Here is a 23,523-nt window from a genome sequence, read left to right as displayed (position 1 = left end):
ATCTCAACATCATCATCATCATTGTCGTCGTCGTCATGGTTGTTGTTGTTGTTGTTTTGTTGTTTTGTTGTTGTTGTTATATAATTACATTTGTATGCCGCCCTTCTCCGAAAACCCGGAGTGGCTCACAGGATACAGTGTAAAAAACAAAGCATATAAAACAAATCTAATACATTAAAAAAACTACAGCTAAAACCCTAATCTGTTAATCAATCAACCAATTCAATTATACCATGCATGACATTTACATCATGGTGACCAAAACTAAATGCAGTATTCCAAGTGCAGCCTTACCAAGGCATTATATAGTGGTGTTAACACTTTGCATGATTTTGATTCTGTCCCTCTGTTAATGCAGCCTAGAGCTGTGATGGCTTTTTTGGCAACTGCTGCACACTGCCTGTTCATATTTAAATGGTTGTCCACTAAGACTCCAAGACCTCTCTTCACATATACATGTGAAGACGTTGTGACTTAGTTAAAACTTGGTTAGAATACATCATTTCCAAAATATATCAAGTTTATTCCCAAAATTCAGGAGTTCCCCAAACTTACTACTAGTTGAAAATTATCAGTTTGTGGTTGCATTAATTACACATTTAAATCTCCAATCTTACCTGATCATTTATGATTTTCCTCAGTTCTATATCAGTACGTGTAAGGTAATCGGGATATGGATATTTTGGTACACCAGCTTGCAAAAGTTCTTCCCTTAGGCAAAAAAAAAAAGAGGGGAAAATGTTAATTGACCTTAACTCACAGAAGAGATATCAAGGCACACATCCATTACATGCTATTTTTTATATATCTAAAGAAAAGTTATGAGTTGTCTTCTAATCTAAAGCTGTGTTATATCTCCAGTGCAATAATGTTTTATGTGCAAACTATTTAGTGGATATAGTTTAAAAAAAACATGTATAAGCTGTATCTCATATATTTTATTTCAGTAGTTATGTCTGGCTATATAATTACTCTGTTTTTAAGCTATAATTATAATCGTAGAGATTATTGGTTGCTGCAATTTTGTGACTAAAATATAACACGGATTCATTACTAGCACATTTTCATAATTTCATCCCATCAAAATATGCTGTTTTTTTCTGAAAAAAAATCTAAACACTAATACAAATTAAAACTCAAAATTAACCAACATGCAGATAAAAAGTTTGTTCAGATAAACTTAAGGAAATGACATTTTGCAGGCAGGAAGTTCCTGAAATTAGAGGTTGCAGCTGAGAAATCCCTCTCATACTGTATATTCTAAATAATTATAAACATAGTACTCATCCTGTTTTTCTTTTTTAATAAGCTGACAAAATTCCATATGGAAGTCTCTACACAAGGCTCCTGTGAGAGAAAGATAGATAGCCTCATGAGGGACTCTTTATTCCAAGTTACTAAATGCTAACTAATCAGCAAACATGCCAGGCAAAAAAAGCCTACAGGACTAGTTTCCTACCAAATCTATGGTCACTAACCACGGCCATCCCCATCTTCAAAAAGGGAGATCTCAGTCTAGTAGAAAACTACAGACCAATCTCTCTATGCTGCGTCACAAGCAAAGTCATGAAATCAATCATAAACTAATCCATTACCCACCACCTAGAAACACAAGAGCACACAACAGATTTAAACTTAATATTAACCGCTCCAAACTTGACAGTAAAAAATATGACTTCAGTAACCGAGTTGTCGAAGCGTGGAACTCATTACCGGACTCCATAGTGTCATCCCCAAACCCCCAACACTTTACCCTTAGATTATCTACGGTTGACCTATCCAGATTCCTAAGAGGTCAGTAAGGGGCGAGTACAAGTGCACTAGAGTGCCTTCCGTCCCCTGTCCTATTGCTCTCCTATATCTCCTATATACCTTTCCTCTATTCCTATATCTCTTCTTCTATTCTTTCATTGATATATTCTATTCCTATATCTTCTTTTCTATTATTTCTTAGATATATTTTACTATGAGTATCTCCTCTATAACCTTCATCATGTATTTTACTATGTGTATATTGATATATACCCACTAAAACCCTCATTGTGTATTGGACTTTTATATCCTTTCTTTATATATAATAACTCATGTCTATCCTCTTCAATATGTATTGTGCATTGGACAAAATAAATAAATAAATAAATAAAATAAAATAAACTAAGAACCTACTTTCAAAGATGCAATTCGGGTTCAAGAAAAAAATTATCCTGCAACCTACACTGCAAAACATATGGACCTCAAAACTTGACCAGGGCAAAACAATAGACATGATTTACATAGACTTCTGCAAAGCCTTCAACTCAGTGGTTCATGATAAACTACTTCCGAAACTGAAATCATATACCATCTCTGACGGAGAGGTCAGTAAGGGGCATGCATAAGCACACCAGCCTGCCTACCGTCCCTGCCCTAATGTTTCCTCTTATCAGTACCCATCTTATGCATATAAACATTGTTATATCTATGTATATTACCAATACATTATTTTATTTAGTCAATATTTATTGACTAAAGAAAAAAAAAATCCTAAGTCTAAAATGCTTAGGGCTTTAAAACACAGCTACCAAGAATATTATTTCTCTTCCAGGTGGCCTGGATAAAATTAAACAAAGCATTCTTCACAGATCTAAACAAAAAAAATCCGCAAATTTATCTGGACAAAGAAAAAAGCCAGGATCAAACTGAAATTATTACATACCAAACCTCCAAATTTACTACCAAGCTACATCTCTCAAATGGATCAGAGAAGGGATAATTCTTCAAAATGTCAGGCTCCTAATATTAGAAGGTTTCGACCTTCAACTAGGCTGACATGCCTTTTTAGGCTGTGAAAGTAAAATTCCCAAATACTTCAGACAGCATTACATAAGGGATAGTTTAATTGATATATGGTTACATATCAGGAAAAATCATTACAGTTTGGTACCAAAGTGGCTCTCTCCAATAGAGGCAGTGACATACCCAAATGTATTAGACCCCCCAAAAATAGTATCCTATGAACAAATACTTGATTAAAAAAATGAACTAATTCTTAAACAAACCCTTATGGAAAAAGACATAAAACTAGATTGGTGGTCCTTTTTGCAAATTAGCTCAAAATATAGAACAGGCAAAACCAAATATGGCTTCCAAAATACCAATGACTTAAATAAAATATCTAAACAACATTCTCCTTGCTGATGAAACAGGTGAGGAGGAGGTAAAAGAAACTATGATAGCTTAGGCCCAGAATGTCGGATATGCCATTAATCTAGCAGAGTGGGGAAGAATCTGGAATGTAAATTATAAACTCACTTTAGCCATACCATATAAGGAAAACATGTATAAAATGTTCTACCGCTGGTATCTCCCCCCAGCCCAATTAAATAAAATGTAGCCAGCCATATCACCAATCTGCTGGAAATGCAAGAGGAAAATAGAAACATACTACCACCTATGGTGGACATGTCCTGCCGCAAAATAATTTTGGAAAAGAGTTAAAAAATGCCTTGAACAAATTATTCTTCAAACGATTAAACTAAAACCCAAATTATTTTTATTAGGCATCCCAAGGCAGAAATTTGCTAAAAAGGAAATGTATTTGATTTTACACATTACAACAGCAGCCAGGTTGACGCAAACAAGGAAAAAACAAACAGCGCCATCAACTTTATCTATAATAATCAAAATCATGGAATGTGCAGAGATGACCAAACTGACCCGTGAACTTCAAGAAAAAGATGATTCCAATTTTTATACTTCCTGGGGAAATTGATATAAATGGCTGGAAGAGAAAAAATACCTCCAAAATTTAAGAAACAAACAAACGACACCTCAGTACTGAAGACCAATGTTCCCCCTAAGCTGCGTGGCCACATGGCCGCGCGCCCCAAAACAACTTCCCACGCAGCCTTTTCTAAGGACGTGCAACGCGAGGCGCCAGCTGCCCCCGCCCACCGTGGATGTGCCAATGCCGGTGCCGAGCCTACCTGCCTCCCGCCCCAGGCGCCTCTGGCCCCTTGCACCCCTGGCCTCCCACTGCTGCCCACCTGATCCGCCCCTCTCTCCGGCTTTCTCCTCCTCCACCTCCTGCCTTGGGGCGTGGCTCCTCCCGCAGCAGTGGCGACTGTGGCTTCTCTCCTCCTCATCCAGCCACTAGCTAAGGGGCTGCGAGAGGGACGGGGCAGGTGTTCCCGAAGTGCTCCCAGGCTATGAGAAGGTTTTCTCTGAGTGCTCCGGGAGCACCCACCCCGCCCCTCTCGAGTCGCAGCCCCTTCGCTCAGAGCGCTTTCCCCGAGCGCTTCCCGTACGCCTCAAAATAAGAAAAACCTTCCACATCCTTTGGACAATTCACTATACCAGTCATTAACTCTCTTACCATACATAGCTTTGCATAACATAGACAGACAGACATATACAAATACACATACATATATATACAAACATACAAGCATATATACTGTACATACCTTTTGTACAATTCCATTTTTGTATAAGCAGTGTTATAGTCCTACATTTAAGGCTCCTACCACTGAATATCATTTATTAAATTACTCAATACACTATTTCATCCATAATTTTAGACTGAAATAAGAGCATTCCATTGCCATAAGGATAACCTTATGCTTAAACAAGATATTAAAAACAGACTTTTTTTAATCACACACCACTGTCATTTGTTTGTGTAGGTACACACACACACTCACCACTCTCCCAAAATAAGATGTGTTCCCTATAACTCTCAAAGCAAGGTTGAATCAAGCAAGGTTTATTTCGCTAACAGGACAAGGAAGTCAATTCAGTCAAGAAGCACTGGAGTATTGAGAGCTCTATACAATGACAGTTCTCCTATTTATACAATCTAGCCCAGCAACAGGGCAGTTGCACCAAAAGAAAGCAACCAATCAACATGCAATAAACAAATCTGAACTTTTGACTTTTACCCTGTCTGGGTAGGTCACCCAGGCAAATATCTAACATTCCCAACCTCCAAGCATTGAAAAAAAATTTAAAGAGGCTTTTATTACTATGAACATAAAGATGCTGATGCTGATGGGGAGGGTGTAGTATGTATGGAGTGAATGATTGGTATGGATGGGAATGGGGTTGCAATATGGGTGAAATGAATGGGAAGGATGAAAGTAACATAGTTGGCCCACCTGGCGCTGGAGAGGCAGGAGGGTGGGAGGCACCTATCTCTGGGGGGACAGAGGGTCAGAACATCCCGGTGTTGCTGGGGAGAGGCAGATATGGCGGGGGCCACAGAGTTAGCCGTTCCAGGGGAACGAGGGATCGTTGCGTAATAACGATCCCTTGTTCTGGCTCTGTGAGCTCAACCTTGGGTACTGGTGATGAGTGTAATTCTGGCCCTGGGCTCAGGTTGCTGCTGCTTAATGCCAGGTCGATGGTAAATAAAGCTCTCCTCATCCGGGATCTAATCCTGGATGAGGAGGCCGACCTGGCACGTATTACTGAAACCTGGCTGGGCCCAGAGGGAGGAGTTCCTCTCTCTGAAATTTGCCCAGCTGGGTTTCAGATATGGCATCAACCTCGACCCCAGGGAAGGGGGGGAGGAGTGGCTATTATAGCCAGGGAGTGCCTTTGCCTACGTGGACTCATTGCTCCAGAGATTGCGGGTTGCGAGTCTCTCTTGATGAAGTTGGACTTAGGGGTTCAGGTGGGCTTGTTTCTCACGTACCTGCCTCCCAGCTGCGTGTCAAAAGCCCTGCCTGTGCTGCTCGAGGAGGTAGCCGGGTTGGCGGTGGAGTTCCCCGGACTTATTGTCTTGGGGGACTTCAACCTGCCGTCACTCGGCGAAGCCTCTGGACTGGCACAGGAGTTCATGGCCACCATGACAGCCATGGACCTGACTCAAGTAATACAGGGTCCGACTCACGAGGGAGGGCACGCACCCGACATGGTATTCCTCTCTGAGCAATTGAGTAATGGTCTGAGACTAAGGGGCTTAGAAATATTGCTTTTGTCATGGTCAGACCATTTTCTACTACGGCTTGACTTCCTGGCTCCAATCCTTCCCCGCAGGGAGGCGGAACCAACTAAGATGTTCCGCCCCAGATGCCTGATGGACCCAGAGGGCTTTCAGACGGCGCTTGGGGTTATTCCAGATGCACTCATCCACAGTTCGGCGGAGTCTCTTGCGGAAGCCTGGAACAAGGCTGCAGCAGAGGCTCTCGATCGGATTGCGCCTTTGCGACCTCTCCGTGGCGCTAGACCCCGTAGAGCTCCATGGTTCAACGAGGAGCTCTGGGAGTTGAAACGCCAGAAGAGACATCTAGAGAAGCGATGGAGAAAGAGCAAGTCTGAATCTGATCGAACACTTGTAAGAGCTTTTATTATGACTTACAAAGTGGCGCTCAAGGCGGCAAGATGCGCGTATCATGCCGCCTTGATTGCATCAGCGGAATCCCGCCCGGCCGCTCTGTTTAGTGTGACCTGCTCCCTTCTTAATCAGAGGGGAGTTGGGGAGCCCTTACAGAGTAGTGCCGAGGATTTTAACACGTTTTTCTCTGATAAAATCGCTCAGATCCGGGCAGACCTTGACTCCAATTGGAAAACAGAGTCGGCTGACAACGAGTCAGTTGAGGTGACTGGGGCCCGTACTTGTCCATCTGTCTGGGAAGAGTTTGATCTAGTGACACCTGATGAAGTGGACAACGCCATTGGAGCTGTGAGTTCCGCCACCTGTTTACTGGATCCGTCCCTCCTGGCTTGGTGTCCCTCCTGGCTTGGTTTCGGCCAGCAGGGAGGTGACACGGAGCTGGGTCCAGGAGATTATCGACGCTTCCTTGGGGAGGGGATCCTTCCCATCATCCTATAAAGAGGCGCTCATGCGCCCCCTCCTCAAGAAGCCTTCCCTGGACCCAACCGTACTTAATAACTACTTCCCTTCTAGTAGCAAGAGCGCTGGGAACGTCACGTGGTGAAGGGAAGCCGACGGAGCCATCTCAGCAATTCTGCCACTCCAGCAGCTTCCCTTCATTACGTGTCTTCCCGGCGCTCTTGCTACTGGAAGGGAAATCGCCGCGTGTTGGAGCCACAGGGAAGGAGAAAGTTTTTGAAGCTGCTTACAGGTAATAAAAGGAAGCAATGAGGAAAGGAGCCCCCAGAAGCTGCCAAGATTTCAGCAGCCCCCACCCTTCCTGCAGCTTGGAGCTCTTAGAGAGCTCCTCAGCCCCCCTGAAGCTGCCAGGATGGCAGCTTCTGGGGGCTCCTTTCCTCATTGCTTCCAGCAGCCCCCACCTTTCCTGCAGCTTGGAGTAGCGAATTTATTTATCCCATTGGAAATAAAGAAAATAGATTTAATTGGTTCCCAGCGAGTCAACAGGGGCTGGGAACCAATTAAATCCATTTCCATTATTTCCTATGGGATAAATAAATTCGGTACTCGACCAAATCGGTTCTCGACCACACTTCTGAAACGAATTGTGGTCGAGTACCGAGGTACCACTGTACTTATAACTATTAAAATACATGATAGAGATTAGAGACAGAGATATAGATGATATGGATATAGATAAAGAGATGATACATACGGCAGAGAGACAGTGTGGCTGTTTCCAGAGAAGTTTGACATTATACTTCAAAAGCTCAAAGTATGCTTATTAACTATTAATTTAACTGCTTAACCAATATAATAAACATAGTGGGAGTATATTTTTAAAAAAATAAAACAATTGGTTACAGAGTCCAATAACTTTCGGTCATGTACTTTCCATTAGTATACATATATTTCCATACAGCAAAAGTCAAATATGCATCTGAAAAAGAATCTTACTCAATCTGCTGTTAGCAACTGTTGCATATTTCCTTTTTGTTTTTTGTGAAACCTGTCATCTCAGATATACTTTGCATTTTATTTTTGTTTAGAATACAGTATATGTTGCTTTTTCTTTTAATGATAAACTCTCTTACTTAAAGTCTTTCAATTAAATGCCCATAATTACAGCCCTGATGTGCATAAAATATTCTTCTAGGCTTTCCCCCCTCATTTCCAGATTTAATGTTGATTGTTTCATCTGGGTTCGTGATGATAAATTAATGCTTCCCTGAGTCTTCTCTGATTGCTAGCCATTGGAATCTAGTGTAAAAAGAGTTTTTCCTTTTTAAAAAAATACAAAGAGATGTGCTGAATTGTAATTTTTTAATTTCAAGGAGGAATGTCACACTGACTTCTTGCTAGGTTGGTAATTGAAGTCATTTTATTTATGTCAAACATGTCAGATAATAACTCCTTCAATATGTATTATATGCACACACTATGCACACACAGTATGAGACTAATGTACAATTTAAACAATATGGGAGTGATGAGGCCTAACTAATGAAAGATATGGGTACCTCAGTCCAAATATCTCAATTCTTTAAAATGATTGCACAATTTACTTTAAATGGACAGGAGCTGATAGTTGAAAACCATGACATTTTGCCAATAAATTCTACAAAATGGCACAATAAATACCGTAATAAGCAACTGAAACACTGCCAACTTTTTCAGCATGTTTCTGCACAGTTGACTACTGGGAAAATGTTATTTAAGTCACAGTGCCTGACATCAGCAGCGTCATGTCTATCTCAGCCTTAATTGCAGGTTCAATTGTTCCCCGACTGTACCTTAGCCATTAAGGGAGTCTGATTAGTTAAAAGCCTCCCTTTTATGGACAGGCACTGAGGAGGTTTATGTTTGCTTGAGGAAGAATAGCTCAGTTGCATTGGCAATGGAGGACGATACAAAATCGCCTCTCTTGCTTTCAAGTTTTTCATGCAGTGGTTTTTTGAGCCCTTATATTTAACACCACAGATCTAATCCATCTAGAATGTCAGCATATCATTATGTCTGTTATTTGGAGCCTGGGACAGTGGGAGGGAAACCCACTGGTATAATGATTTCCGTGATAAAATCAGAATACTTAAGAGAGATTGCTTGTATTCACGGCATGGTCCCTTTGCTATCAATTTATTTTAAGGTTTGATTCACCTAAGCGTGAGATGTGCTAAATATATTCAATGGAATTTCTAACAGCCTCAGTCTTGAAGTCCACCTTTATAAATTTGGGCTGATATAAGTTGGGACCTGCTTAAATTAGAAAAAGCTATAAAGCAAATTCCCCAACCACAATTGTGGTACAACTGGCATGTAGAATATATAACCTAATTCTAGTCACCTGATTTGATGATCTAAACCCACTGAAACTAGAGTTCTACTGATTTCAAAGGGATCTTGCTTCACCCAATAAAAGCAATTCCTTCTAGAATTATTTTTAGAACAGAACAGAACAGAATTCTTTATTGGCCAAGTATGATTGAACACACAGGGAAATTATATTCATTATTCTTAGTATAAAGTAGCAATGTTTGTGGATATGTTATTATTGTGGTTATTTTCATAAATCTATTATTCTAAAACTTGTTATTAGTATTTACCGTATTTTTCGGAGTATAAGATGCCCCAAAATATAAGACGCACCTTAGTTTTGGGGGAGGAAAATAGGAAAAAGAATCTGCTTACCAGGTATTCATCTGGCTAGCATCCTTAGTCTGGTCAATTTCAGCACATTATTTTATCCCCTGATTAAGGGGTTAAAAAATTATTCTGAGAGAATAACAATGAAAGAGCTTGCAAGCCAGTAAAAGCTGGAAACCTCATTAGCACCTAGAAAGAAACAGTCTGAGCAAGTAAAGCAATGGGAAAAATCCTGCAAAGACTTAGGGCTTGGAAAACATTCTTCGCAGAGAGTAACAATGAAATAGTTTGGGTACATTAATAGCACCTGGTTAGGGCTGGAAAAAAATATCCGTAGCAAGTAAAGCAATGAAAAAAAAAACCATACAAAGACAGGCTTTGGAATACATTCTTGGCAGAGTGTAACAATGAAAAAGCTTGCAAGCAAGTAAAAGCTGGAAATATTTGTTAGCACTTGGTTAGAGCTAGAAAGAAACATTTGGAGCAAATAGAGAATGGGGAAAAAAATCAAAGACAGGGTTTGGAATACATTCTTGGCAGAGAATAACAATGAAAAACTTGCAAGTCGATAAAAGCTGGGAACATCGTTAGCACCTGGTTAGGACTGGAAAGAAACTTACTCAGAGCAAGTAAGAGTAATGTAACAAACTGGCAAAAACTTAGGGCTTGAAAAACATTCTTCGCAAAAAGAAACAATGAAAGAGCCTGCAAGGTAAGAGCTGGGAAGATCGATAGCAGCTAGTTAGAACTGAAAAAAAACTTACATTCAGAATATAAGACGCACCCTAATTATCAGCCTCTTTTAGGGAGGAAAAATGTGCGTCTTCCACACCAAAAAATATGGTATTTCTTTATTTCCAGCTATTTAGATTTATTATTATTATTATTTATTAGATTTGTATGCCGCCCCTCTCCGTAGACTTGGGGCGGCATATAATTTAGTTGTTCTCAAGTCATGAATAATCTTCAATCAGTAAAAATTAATGTCTTCAGCATTGTTTTGTAGACTAAGAAATTCTACTGCTGCTTGAAAAGTATTGTCTCCTCGTATTTTCCCTGAGCAGCAATTTGATGATATACTGATTGAGAGAATGAATTCTTGGGGTTTTGCACTCACTATAGAGAAGTTTTCAGAAATGCATATTCAGTGTATAAGACGCATCAACATTTCCACCCTCTTTTAGGGGGGAGAAATGGTGTGTCTTATACTCCGAAAAATATAATATATGCACCAATATAATTTGCTGCACATTTCAACAATCAAGTTCCATGCTTTAAAACGTTGACTTCTTTACCATTTCATCTGTTTCAAGAAAACAATGTGATTTTGATTTTTTTTATTATTCCCTTTATCCTTTATTTTTTTGAGCAGTTTATGTATGTATGTATGTAATATAATATATAATACTATAGTATACAACAGTATGATATAATACTAGACAGACAGACAGACAGACAGATATGCAGGGTTGGGCTGCTGCAGGTTCACATGAGTTCGGGATCTAGCTAAGATTCTCTGCAGTTCAGAGAACCCCCAAATTCCCTTCCTGGCTGACCCCTGGCTAAATTTACAATCTCCCATACACTGGTGAGATACCTGAAAAATATAGTTCAGCAACATGTGAAAGGGCTCACATTCCCAACCCTGATAATCTTAGTAAACTAAACAAATAGTAAATATCAGAGTAACCCCCAAACACTTCTAGTATCAACAACTCCAAGACTGAAAAGTTAATTCAATACCTCTATTAGTAATCAGATTTTAAATAAACATTATTATTTTATTAATATACAGTGGTCCCTTGACTTTCATGGGTCCGACTTTCACGGAAAGGCTATACCACAGGTTTTTAAAAATATTAATGGAAATAATACTCTGCGGGGTTTCTTTTAACACCACGGGTTTTCCTGATCTGCCCCTCAACCGGTGGCAAGCATGGAAGCCAAACCGTGGCTTTTCTTTTCTTGTACAATATCTCTTGTACAATTATCCAGAGGAGGAGCAATTTTAAAGAGAGAGAAACCCCAAGCTGCCATCCTCCCGTGCCCAAGCCGCAGTTTTTCAAACGCGACACTTCCCCAGACGGACGGCTTTGCTCACTGCTGCCAGGCTTGACAGCAGCCCCCGACTGCCGTGACCACCTTATGCCGCAGGGGGGGCAGCCGCTTGCAAGCCCCTCGCCTCCGCAGCCGCCTCCTCCTCTTCCACTGCCCCGCTGCCTGAGCCTGGCAATGTCATTTACATGGTGCTGGTGGAAGATCTGTCATCGCTCCGGAGGAGAGCCCAGCACAGGAACTGAGAGGACGGAGCTGGATGGAGTGTCCGAAGCCTTTCTCTCACACACACATGTCTCCACCCCTTCTCTCCTGGTTTAAGGCACACATTAAAAAGGAGCGCAAAAGACACAATAATCAAAAAAATTAAATACTGCGCAGAGATGACTAAATTAACCATGCTAGTCAGAAATGAAACTGAGTCCTCATTTAATAACTGTTGGGATCCCGTCTACAGAGGGTTAAAAAAAAAAAGAGAATATGCTGTAATAATGAAATGATCTGTATAAATTTGACCAGATACAAATCCGGTATATAATCTCTCCTTTCCTTTTCAATAGTAACAAGAGATATTAGATATTAGATATATAAATATGAAATTTTTATTATTAGTTTCAAAATCTCTATATTTTGATCAATTCAACGCTTGCTTTTACCTATCTACATGACTAATCTGATCCAAGGTAACGAGCTAACAAATGTAAAATTAGTTCATATTCTCAACACAACTCCACCGTACACTCGCCCACCTCTTTCTTTTCCTTTTCTTTCTTCTTTCCTTTGTCTTCTTGCTTCTCCCCTCTTTCTTTCCCCTTCTTCTCCTATCTATTTTCTATCTTCCCTCTATCCCCCTCTCTATAAGTCTATAGGTTTATTAACTGTTATACTTTTATATTTAGATATATTGCATTGTACTAAGACTCAACTGTTATATGTTTTGATTATTTTTTATGTTTTGTATATATGTAAATAAAAAATTTAATTAATTTAAAAAAAAGGAGCGCTGGGCAAGGGGCAGGCGGTGGAGGGGCATGTGGCATCAGTGTGTGGGGGGGTGCCATGCTTTTTACTTTTTTAATGTTATATTTATGTTGTAAATATAGCGTCTCTAGTACACAGTTTTTCATTTTTCGCGGGTGGTCTTGGAACGCATCCCCCACAAAAAATGAGGGATCACTGTAATAGTAAAGATATTCAAATATATAAATAAGATTAATACTTGGTCACTAAGAAATATGATTAGCTGAGACAGATTTTATTCTGAATACTGTAGTGATTAATGAGCCAAAATGTGATAAATAAAATGCTTAGACAATAACCTAATTTTCAGCATTGTTGGGCAGAAATAATAAATAACAGTTCTGCATAAAAACAAAAAGCACAACTAAACTAGTACTCTGGATTTCAGCTCCATTCATTAATAAGGCTTGCAGTGAATAGGAATTGGGTTGCAACCCTCCCTGACAGATTATTCTTTAATGCTGCAATCCATTATTCAAGAATATCATGTAGATTTATAGACTCTGAAAACATGCATGTATTTCTGCTGTAAAAAAAAAGTTAAACCATGTGAGACAGAAAAGAGTTTTCACTTATATTTAAGTGCTTTTTCATGTCTCTTCTTAATTTAGGAAACAGATTAGCTTAATGTTATAACCTATATTTGTGCATATTGTTGTTTATAATATGGAATGTGTAGTTTTCTACAAGTTTTCCTTTGAAAGTTCTTGTTGCAGAGCTTTTACTGATTAGAAAGAAGTTGAGAGGACTTTCGGTGGTGATGTCATGCTGGTGCGAACAAGCGAATGGGTCTCTGTTCAATTCACACAATTTTCTGTATCTTATGGGTCGTTTTAGGCAAGGTTAGCTTTTGAAGAGAGCACCTGTAGAGAGGGGAGACTTTGGAGTGCTAAGGGAGAAAAGCAATCTCCTAGAAGAGCAAGAGGTTCCCTCGTATCAGACATGGAAGAAATCAGCTTGCTTATGGCCAATCCGAAAGCATGACAGTCCGCTTGAGAAAGAGGAAACAAAAAGTGAGAAAGCAGTGAGGCATATCAGTGGCACAGAAAGCTAAAAAGTGAAAGATCCCATGTCGATGGAGAAGAACTGAATTGAAATAGGCAAGTGAAAAATGAGATTACAAATGAATTGGAGAAGTGGCAAATTTGTAATGGGAGAAGAGAAGAGAAGGCAAAATAAACTTTGTAGATTGGAAAAGAGGGAGGTACGAGAAGGGACTGAGAAAGTGTTTTGATGGCGAAAGAGGGAGAAGGAAGGAAAAAGAGAGGGAGGAGAGGAGATTCAAATAAAGATTGTAGAAGGTGGTGAGACAGAAAGACTGTGAAAGGTAGAGACTGGATGGTTGGATGACAGTGTAAAATGGAAGGATGACATCTTGGGAAGGAAATCCATTCAGAGTTTACAGAGGAATGGAAAGAAAATAGAACTGGAGGAAGAATTCAATCTTATGAATGAGATGGTGGGATATTGAATTTTAAAACGGCTACTATTTCATTATTACTATTGTAGGAAATACTATATCTGCATTTAAACAGCTGATGAAATTAAGAGGAGGAACAGGAAAGTAGAAATAAAAACAATAGCAAGAGTCAGGAAAACCTAGTGACTGAAAGTCAAACTGAGGAGCAAAAGATCAGAGATAAGAAGGAAATAGAAAAATATGAAAGAGAAGAAGCAAGAACAAGGGCACAAACAAAAATACTTTCAAAAGGAAACTCAAAAACAAACATCAAACAATAAAATAGATGAAGGAGAAATTAACTTATTGTCAATTAATATCAATGGATTAATTTCACCTATCAAGAGAAAACGTGTATTGTTGGACCAATAGAAACAAAAGAAATGGCTATAGTCTGCCTACAAGAGGTGCATCTAAAAGAAAAATTTGTGAATTTATTAGAATATCCAAAATTAGAGAAACTATATTTGGCACTTACTCAAAAAAAAAAAGAGGAATCACAATTTATATAAAAGAATGGTTAAATTTGAAACTAATATATACAGATAAGGAAGGTAGGATTTTAACTGTAGAGGTAATGACCGGGCAAAAATGAATATTATTTATGAAGATATATGCACCAAGTAAAAAGCAGAATTTTTTAAATTACAAATTAAGCAAACCAATAATAGAAATAAAATGGGACAATCTATGTTTAGTAGATGTCTTTAATGTGACCATAGAGCATAAAATAGATTATAAATATATTTTTTAAAAAAATAGAAGACATCTATCAAACACTTACTTAAATATGGTTAAAGAATTGAATATATGTGATGCATGTAGGAGATTAAATCCACAAAGGAAATAATACACATTTTACTCAAATCCCCACAGATCATGGTCAAGAATAGATATGACCTGGATGGATCCAGAGCTGATAACTGAAATAGAAACATCTTACCTAATAGATGGGCCAACCATAACTCAGTCAAAATAAAATGGAGAAGAAGGAGAAAAACTGTCAGGTGGTCAGTCAATCGAAATATTTTAAAAGAAAAAGCAAATATACAAAAGGTAGAAAAGGATATAGGCTTCTTCAATCAATTCAAAATGTGTGGGACAAATTGAAAGCTTGTTTAAGAGAGTTGACAATTGCATAAACAGCAATGAAAAATAAAGAAAAGAAGAAGAAATTGGAAATCTTGAATATAAAACTCAAAGAACATGAATCATTAATGCAGAAAGAACCATTAAATAATAAACATAGAACAGAAATAGATTTAATTAAACGTGAGATGAATTTTGCAACCCAGGAAGAAATGAGCCATCGTATTAAAGCCATGAAACAAAACTATTTTCAGTAAGCAAATAAACCTAGGAGATAGTTGGCCTATAAATTAAGGAAAGAAAAAGCAAAAAAGAAATATTCAAGAACTCAAAGATGAAGATGAAACATTACAGCATGGAATGGAAGACAAAATATCACCCAAAACTTCTTTCAAATACTATGTAGACAAGAGGAAATCAAAGAGGTTATCAAGACCTACTTGGACAATCAAAAAATGCCAATCTTGCCGGAGGAGGCACAAACAAAGCTTAATAACAAAAAAACACTAAGGGAGTTAAAAGAGACCATCAATAAACATAATAATAATAAAACACCTGGGCCAGATAGGCTACCAGAAGATATATATAAGAAATTACAGGAGTTATTTTTTATTTATTTATTTTATTTATACTTTGTCCAATATACAATACATGTGAAAGAGAATAGACATTAAGTAATATATATAAAGATAGGAAGTAAAAAGAAGAGAAGTAGATGGGAAGAGAATATATAAGAAGGAGAGAATATATATGATAAAAGGGATAAGGAAAGACAATTGGACAGGGGACGATAGGCACATCAGTGCACTTATGTACGCCCCTTACTGGCCTCTTAGGAATCTGGAGAGGTCAATCGTGGAGAGTCTAAGGGAGAAGTGTAGGGGATTGGGGGTTGACACTATTGAGTCCAGTATTGAGTTCCACGCTTCGACAACTCGATTGTTAAAGTCATATTTTTTACAGTCAAGTTTGGAGCGATTAATATTAAGTTTGAATCTGTTGCGTGCTCTTGTGTTGTTGCTGTTGAAGCTGAAGTAGTCGTTGACCGGAAGGACGTTGCAGCATATGATCTTGTGGGCAATACTTAGATCGTGTTTTAGGCGCCGTAGTTCTAAGCTTTCAAGGCCCAGGATAGTTAGTCTATTTTCGTAGGGTATTCTGTTTCGAGTGGAGGAGTGGAGTTGATGGAAGAAACAATGTTAGAACTATACAACTAAGTATTAGAATACTCATAGTTCAGGGCCCGAGCTATTGCAGGAGATAGAGGAGTTTGGCGAAGTGGCCGGCTTAAAGATAAATAAAGAAAAAATAAAAATAGTAACAAAAAATCTTACAAATCAACAGGAAAAGGAATTGAAGAATCTATTGGGAATTCATGTTGCAAATAAAGTTAAATACCTAAGGATATGGATGACAGCAAAATGTTCTTCAATAAAAGACAACAATTATACTAAATTGATATTAAAAAATCAAAAGGATCTGGAAAATTGGACTAAATTACATATTTCTTTAATTGGGAGAATAACCACTATAAAAATGAACATACTACCAAAAATTCTTTACTTATTTCAGGTTCCAATAAAATTAGTGGGGGGAGGAATGTACCCAGATTTAAACAAAACCATTTTGAAAGTCATTTGGAACGGGAAGAAGGTAAGGATAAAAATTTAAAAAAGAGGTTTTGGACTACCAGACTGGAAATTATACCATCAGGCAGTGGTGGTGATATGACTAAGGGAATAGGTGGTGCTTATTAATAAAAGTTTGTTAACTATAGAGGGCCATTACTTGCAAACAGGTTGGCATAATTTTATATAGGATGGAAAATATAAAACACTTAGGTATTTCCATAGACACCATGTGTGGGGAACATAATTAGAAGATTGGACAGAGATTAAGAAACAATATTACATTAAAACCCCCAAATAGATATCTCCTGTGGAAGCGACAATCTATCCAAATCTGTTAGATTTGGACAAGAAAATTACATATAATGATTTATCGTATGAACAAAACCATCTTAAATCAAAAGAAGATTTGGCATTGATTCGAATAAAAATAGATTGGTGGTTCTATCTCCAAAGTCAATCCAGATATAAATTTATCACAAGTTGGATTTCAAAAAGAATACCAAGAACTGGACAAAATTTTAATGGGAACCAGAGACAAAATGATTACAAAAACATACAACTATCTATTAAATGTCAAAATGGAGGAGGAAACAATTTGGACGCAAAACTTTGGCTATACAATTGAATTGGAACACTGGGAAAAATCTGGGAGCAAAACTACAATCTCACCGTGGCAGCATCTATAAATGGCAGCTACTTCTGGCAAGATTGGCAAAGATGTCACCAAATGTCACAGCAAAATGTTGGAAATGCAAACGTGATCTGGGGATATATTACTACATGTGATAGACATGCCCAGAGGCAAAAACAAAATGAAAATGATTCAAAGGTGGATAGAAGAAATCATAGAACAAAAAGTAGAATTAAAACTGGAATTGTTTCTGTTAGGAATCATAAAGGGAAAGATAAATAAAACAATTAATATCTTATATTGCATATAATGGTATCAGCCAGAATTAGTTATGGCCATCGATGAAAAGCAAAAACAGCCCCTTCAAGCATAATACTAATCAAAAAGATATTCGAATGTGCTGAAATGAATAAATTAACCATGGAAATACATGGGAGAGGAAACAGAATTTTACAAAATGTGAAACAAGGAGGGAAGTGTTTTTAATAGGAAAGTGAACACAAGAACAAGGGGACACAATCTGAAGTTAGTTGGGGGAAAGATCAAAAGCAACATGAGAAAATATTATTTCACTGAAAGAGTAGTAAATCCTTGGAACAAACTTCCAGCAGACATGGTTGGTAAATCCACAGTAACTGAATTTAAACATATATCCATTGTAAGATAAAATACAGGAAATAGTATAGGGCAGACTAAATGGACCATGAGGTCTTTTTCTGCCATCAGTCTTCTATGTTTCTATGTTTCTATGTAAGTGGTACAATTAGTTGGAACAAAAAACCAAAATGAAATAGCTAAAGATATGATAATAAATAACATTGAAACAGATATGAATAAATGTATTATGTATATAGATGTATAAAAATAAGGTGTTAGGTAGATAAAGAGTTAAATAAGACGTTAGATATTAAGAAAAATGTAACAGGTTGGACTTAGTAAGCATATGATTATATATAAATGAATAAGAGATATAAGAACATAGTAAGTACATATGGTACACTGTAAAAGGAATATTTTATGGTTTATAATGTTATGCTTTATTATGTTGCGTTACGTTATTTTTGAATGTGTGATCTGTCTATTTGTATTTAAATTTTTTTTAAACCGTTTAATAAAAAAAAAATTTTTTAAAAGAAGTTGAGAAAGATCAAATTCACAAATAATATAGGGCAAAAGCTAGCAGACATATACAAGGTATTACAGACTCTGATAATAAACTTCAGCTTTTCTTACTCAGCTATTATTTCATGGACAGATTTTCTTAGAAACTCAAGGAATAAAAATTGGCTTGTATCTACTAAGAAACACAGGATGGAGGAAGTAGAGACTCATTTGCAAGCAGATTTGAACAGCCATTATTATAACTTTTGCATTATTCTGGGACTTTTTCTTTCCAAAATTCTTGAGAAAATTGATATATTTCCCTTTAAATGATAGATATATGAGTTTTTCTGCTTTAACATCATTGTTATGCGCTATCTACTTAGACATGTATTTGCATATAAATCCAATAACTACTCATGAACAGTCTCAGTGGTATCTAAGGGATTATTGGCAAATGAGTAGTTTCTGGCTTCCTTTGACAGTGATTGTTTTTCTTCTTGGAAACAGAATACATTTTTATAGCAGCTTACTAGAAAAAATGGCTTACAAGACGCATATTGAATAGAGATACCTATTGGGGATGTATACCCTTGGGATAGTTTTTCTAATGCAAATACTCCCTGTGTATGTGTGTGCATCAGTATGTACACACAGAGATGTACACTTAGGATTCAATGCCACTTAACTGCTAAGTAAAGAGGCACAGGTTGCACTCTTAAGATGCTCTCTTTGAAAATCAAGACTCCATAAACTCATCTCTTTACTTGCGATGCCAACTTTGTAACAAGATTGAAGAATAACTAATTTCTTAAAACTGAAATCTATAGCAAATAGGAAATAAAAGCTTTCTTCAGTTTACCAAGGAAGAGGGCAAAGAGGAAACATTCTTCAGCTAAAAAGACTTTGTTCTTTTTACTTGTTAATAGGATTTATCCCCAAACCTGGTGAAGAACCAAGTGAGCCTAAGATTGAAATAGACCTAATTAGAGAGTGTAAGGAGTGTGATTCTCTGAAGGTTAACCTAAAAGAGGCCCTCTCAAAAAGGAGATACAGTGGTCCCCCGATTATCGCGAGGGTTCCGTTCCAGGACCCCTCGCGATGATCGATTTTTCGCGAAGTAGCGGTGCGGAAGTAAAAACACCATCTGCGCATGCGCAGATGGTGTTTACTTCCGCCGCAGCAGCGAGGAGCCGAAGATTGGGGTTTCCCCGCCGCCCACGCAAACTCCTCGCTGCTGCTGTGCCCGCCGCTTGTCCGCCCACCGCTTGTCCGCCGCCTGCCTGCCCGCGCGCCCACCCTTCGCCCGCCCACGCCGTTCGCTCGCGCCGCTTCCCAGCTGAGTCCTGAAGCGAACTTCCGGAAGTTCGCCTTTGACGTTTGGCTTTGGGACTCAGTTGGGAAGCCGCGCGGCTGTTTTAAAACGTCGCCGCCGGCATGGGGGGCTTCCTAGCAGCCCCCCAAACCCGGGTTGGGGGTCCGGGGGGTGCTGGCAAGCCCCCTATGCCGGCGGCGGCGTTTTAAAACAGCCGCGCGGCTTCCCAACTGAGTCCCGAAGCCAAACACGGAAGTTCGCCTTTGACGTTTGGCTTCGGGACTCAGTTGGGAAGCCGCGCGGCTGTTTTAAAACGTCGCCGCCGGCATGGGGGGCTTGCCAGCACCCCCCCGAACCCGGGTGGCCGGGCGAGCAGCGAGCGAACGGCGGGTGGCCGGGCAAAGGGCGGGCGAGCGGCGAACGGCGGGCGAGCGGGTGCTGGGGGGGGCTTCTTGCCCTCCCGCCAGCAAGAGGGGGAAGACCCAGGGAAGCCGCCCAGCAGCTGATCTGCCCGGCGCCATCTACGCATGCGTGGCCATAGAAAAAAGGGCGCGCATGCGCACATGGTGTTTTTACTTCCGGGTTGAAAAATCGCGATATAGCGTTTCGCAATGCTCGAGATCGCGAAACTCGGGGGACCACTGTATATATATAATATATATAGGATCACCCTGGTATATTGAAGGAACATCACAGCTCCTTTTTGCCTCTAAGCCCAACCCAGGGCCATTTCAAGGCAGTTAATTGATTCATAGCCGACAACTATATTCTGTATGTATCACATGTTTTTTGCTGAAATTTTAAAATTAAGGGAGACTAGGATGGCACCATTTCGGCCTTGTTCTGGCCTCATCAGCTAGCCATACCCTTACTGGGATTTGATCCGGCAGCTTCTGCCACCAGACCTGATCCCTTCAGCTCTGTACCAGGGAGGGGCTATGTTTTTTATGTCGGATCACCCTGGTATATTGAAGGAACGTCACAGCTCCTTTTTTCCTCTTTGATACGACATAAAAAACATATAGCCCCTCCCTGGTACAGAGCTGAAGCTTAATAGATAGATTTTATTTCCAAAATCGTTTAGCTATATTGGGGATTTCAAGTTCAGTGGACAGCATTATTATGCTTTTGTAAGAAGATAACTCAGTTTGTGAAAAAGTGTGCCTTTCTTACCAAAGAGGGGAAAATAGAGGGGATTCACCTGTTACATATATTCCCTTAATCAGCGCAGCATGGCTGTTTGGTATCGCACTGCTAATTAAAGATAACTTGCTATGTATTTCCTCGTCTTAAGTTTCCTGTCATTGGCATCTTTTTTATGTGGTTCAGAAATTATCTAAGTGGTGGAAAATTTTAGATTACATAAAAACCTAGCTCCACTACTGTGTTTTCCTGAACATAAGATCCCCTCAGTATATTTTTTTGAACTATGAAATAAGCACTTAACCTTATTGACATGCACTCAAAAGCCTAATTGGGCTTATCAGAAAATGTTTAATTTTGGGGAAAACGGGGTAAAATTAAAAAAAATATTTTTAAGCAGATGTGAAGACATTACATCAGTGTATCTCAAACCTAGCAAGTTTAAACTTGGGGACTTCAATTCCCAGAATTTCCAAGCATGCATGGTGTTGGAATCTACATACCTTAAAAATTGCTTAGGTTGAGAAACACTGTTCGTTACAAAGTTCAAGATGCTAAAGTGAACGGCATAGCTGCTATTTCTTGCCCTAGAAAACTCTACTCAAGAATTAAATTTTTTTGGGAGACTTTAATATATAATTACAAAAGTAAAGAGCATCTCTATATTGGCACCCAGCAAGTCCATTGGAATTGGGCACCTAATAAATTCAAATAAATAAATACTCCTTTACTTGTATGAAATACAGGTCATCCTCGACTTACAAGCACAATTGAGCTCAACATTTCTATCATTAGGTAAGACACTGGTTAAGTGTCTATCATTAAGTAAGACACTGGTTAAGTGTCTATGGAGAGGGGCGGCATACAAATCCAATAAATAAATAAAATAAGTGGGTTTTGCCCTATTTTATGATCTTTCTTGCTGTTAAGTGAATCACGCCAATTGATAAGTTGGTAACCAGGATGATAAGTGAATCTGGCTTCCCCATTGCCTTTGCTTCTCAGGAGGTCACAAAAGGGGATCATATGACCTTGGGACACAGCAATGGCCATAACTAATAATACACAGAGAAATAATCACGGCATACCACTTCAAACTCTATTGAAGAAAATATGACTTCAATAACAATGTAGTCAACACCTGGAATGCTCTACAGCCTCAAATTCTCACAGCTTCAGTCTTAAACTGTCTAACATGGACCTCACCCCATTCTCAAAAGGTCCATAAAAGGGGCGTGCATAATTGCACCAGTGTGTCCCTCGTCCCTCTCTTACTCTCCCAATTTATCTGTATTTTCTTCCTTTGTTCATGTTTATCGTATTTTTTTGGAGTATAAGATGCATCGGCATGTAACACACACCTAGATTTTAGAGGGAAAACAAGGAAAAAAGTATTCTGAACAAAATGGTGTAGTAATATATAGTTGAATAAAATACCAGTATAGCAGAATACGTTTTACAGACATGTATACTTTTTACAACCATCTACACTTTTTACAAACTTCAAACTTGACAGCTTTAAAACTTGTGGATTTCAACTCCCAGAATTCCTCCTCCAGTCATTCTAGCTCAGGAATGGAAGTTGAAGTCCACAAAGTCTTAAACTTGCCAAGTTTGAATACCCTTCTACCCTAATCCCTAACCCAGAAATCGTCAAACTTGATAGCTTTAAGACTAGTGGACTTCAGCTCCCAGAATCCCTTCTCCAGTCATGCTAGATGGGGTAATTAGATGGGGCCCATTTTTGCCATCCCCCAGGACCCAGAAGCTCTCAGCAGGCTTCCCAGACTCTCTGTCTAAAAATGGGATGTGGGAGTGGGGCTTCGGGACAGCCAAAATGGCTGTATTCGGTGTATAAGATGCACCAGCATTTCCTCCCTTTTTTTTGGGGGGGGGGAGGGTTTGCGTCTTATACTCCAAAAAATACTGTATGTTCATACCTATACTTGTTATCTTATCAGTGCCATTGTAACTTTGAATGATCCTTAAATGCACTGTTGTAGGTTGAGAACCACCTGTAACGCTTTTCACATAAGGATCTTTAATTTATATTTCTAAATGGATAATTTGTTTACCTTATTTATTTGCATTATTTTTATACCCTTTGTTTATACTGAAATGTATCACATTAAGTACTCTGTCCTGGTGTTTCTTATGAATGAAGAAAGATGATAAAAATTAAACTAGCTAAACTAAAGTAAGCTAAAACAATTTGATTTAAGCTACAGTTATTGCCCTGTTTAGAGCCCACTAGACAATTTTTTATCCACCATGCATTATGGTCTTATCTCTGTGTGTGATTTGTTTCTTTTTGTATATTCATTTCTCTCCGCTATCATGGACAGCTTGCTTCCCCAATTTGTAAAAACACAGGAGATTTTGTTAAAACATTTTATCTGTGCTTTCTCATCTGCAAACATCAACTAAGACACAAAAGAAAGTGACAAGCTCCAGTTACTGCTCTTTGGTCAAGAGTTAAGTGGGTAAGGACAATTCTCTTTATATATGATGGATGTTAAACAATTACTAATCTTAAATTGCAGGAACACAGCTGGAAAGGGACATCTAGGCTGCTCAGGAAGATAAATGAATATGACAGTTTATTAAATATACATGGTTAGT

The 23,523-nt window shown here is 38.7% G+C and overlaps 1 protein-coding gene across 6 annotated transcripts in view; it reads right to left on the bottom strand.

Moving 5' to 3' along the window:
• TMEM232 (transmembrane protein 232) overlaps positions 1 to 23,523 on the bottom strand; it is a 158,898-nt gene that overhangs the window by 19,319 nt on the left and 116,056 nt on the right. For 5 of the 6 annotated variants that reach the window (XM_070742940.1, XM_070742941.1, XM_070742938.1 and 2 more), the window contains exon 13: positions 618 to 711. In XM_070742940.1, the coding sequence (XP_070599041.1) occupies positions 618 to 711 (94 nt within the window). Of the gene's footprint in view, positions 1 to 617; positions 712 to 23,523 lie in introns of those variants that run through there. The other variant, XR_011558337.1, reaches the window with a different exon arrangement.

Source organism: Erythrolamprus reginae, chromosome 2 (genome assembly GCF_031021105.1).
Source record: "Erythrolamprus reginae isolate rEryReg1 chromosome 2, rEryReg1.hap1, whole genome shotgun sequence".
Taxonomy (NCBI): domain Eukaryota; kingdom Metazoa; phylum Chordata; class Lepidosauria; order Squamata; family Dipsadidae; genus Erythrolamprus; species Erythrolamprus reginae.
The sequence above is the reverse complement of the archived record's forward strand: the minus strand, read 5'-3'. Positions and strand labels throughout refer to the sequence as shown.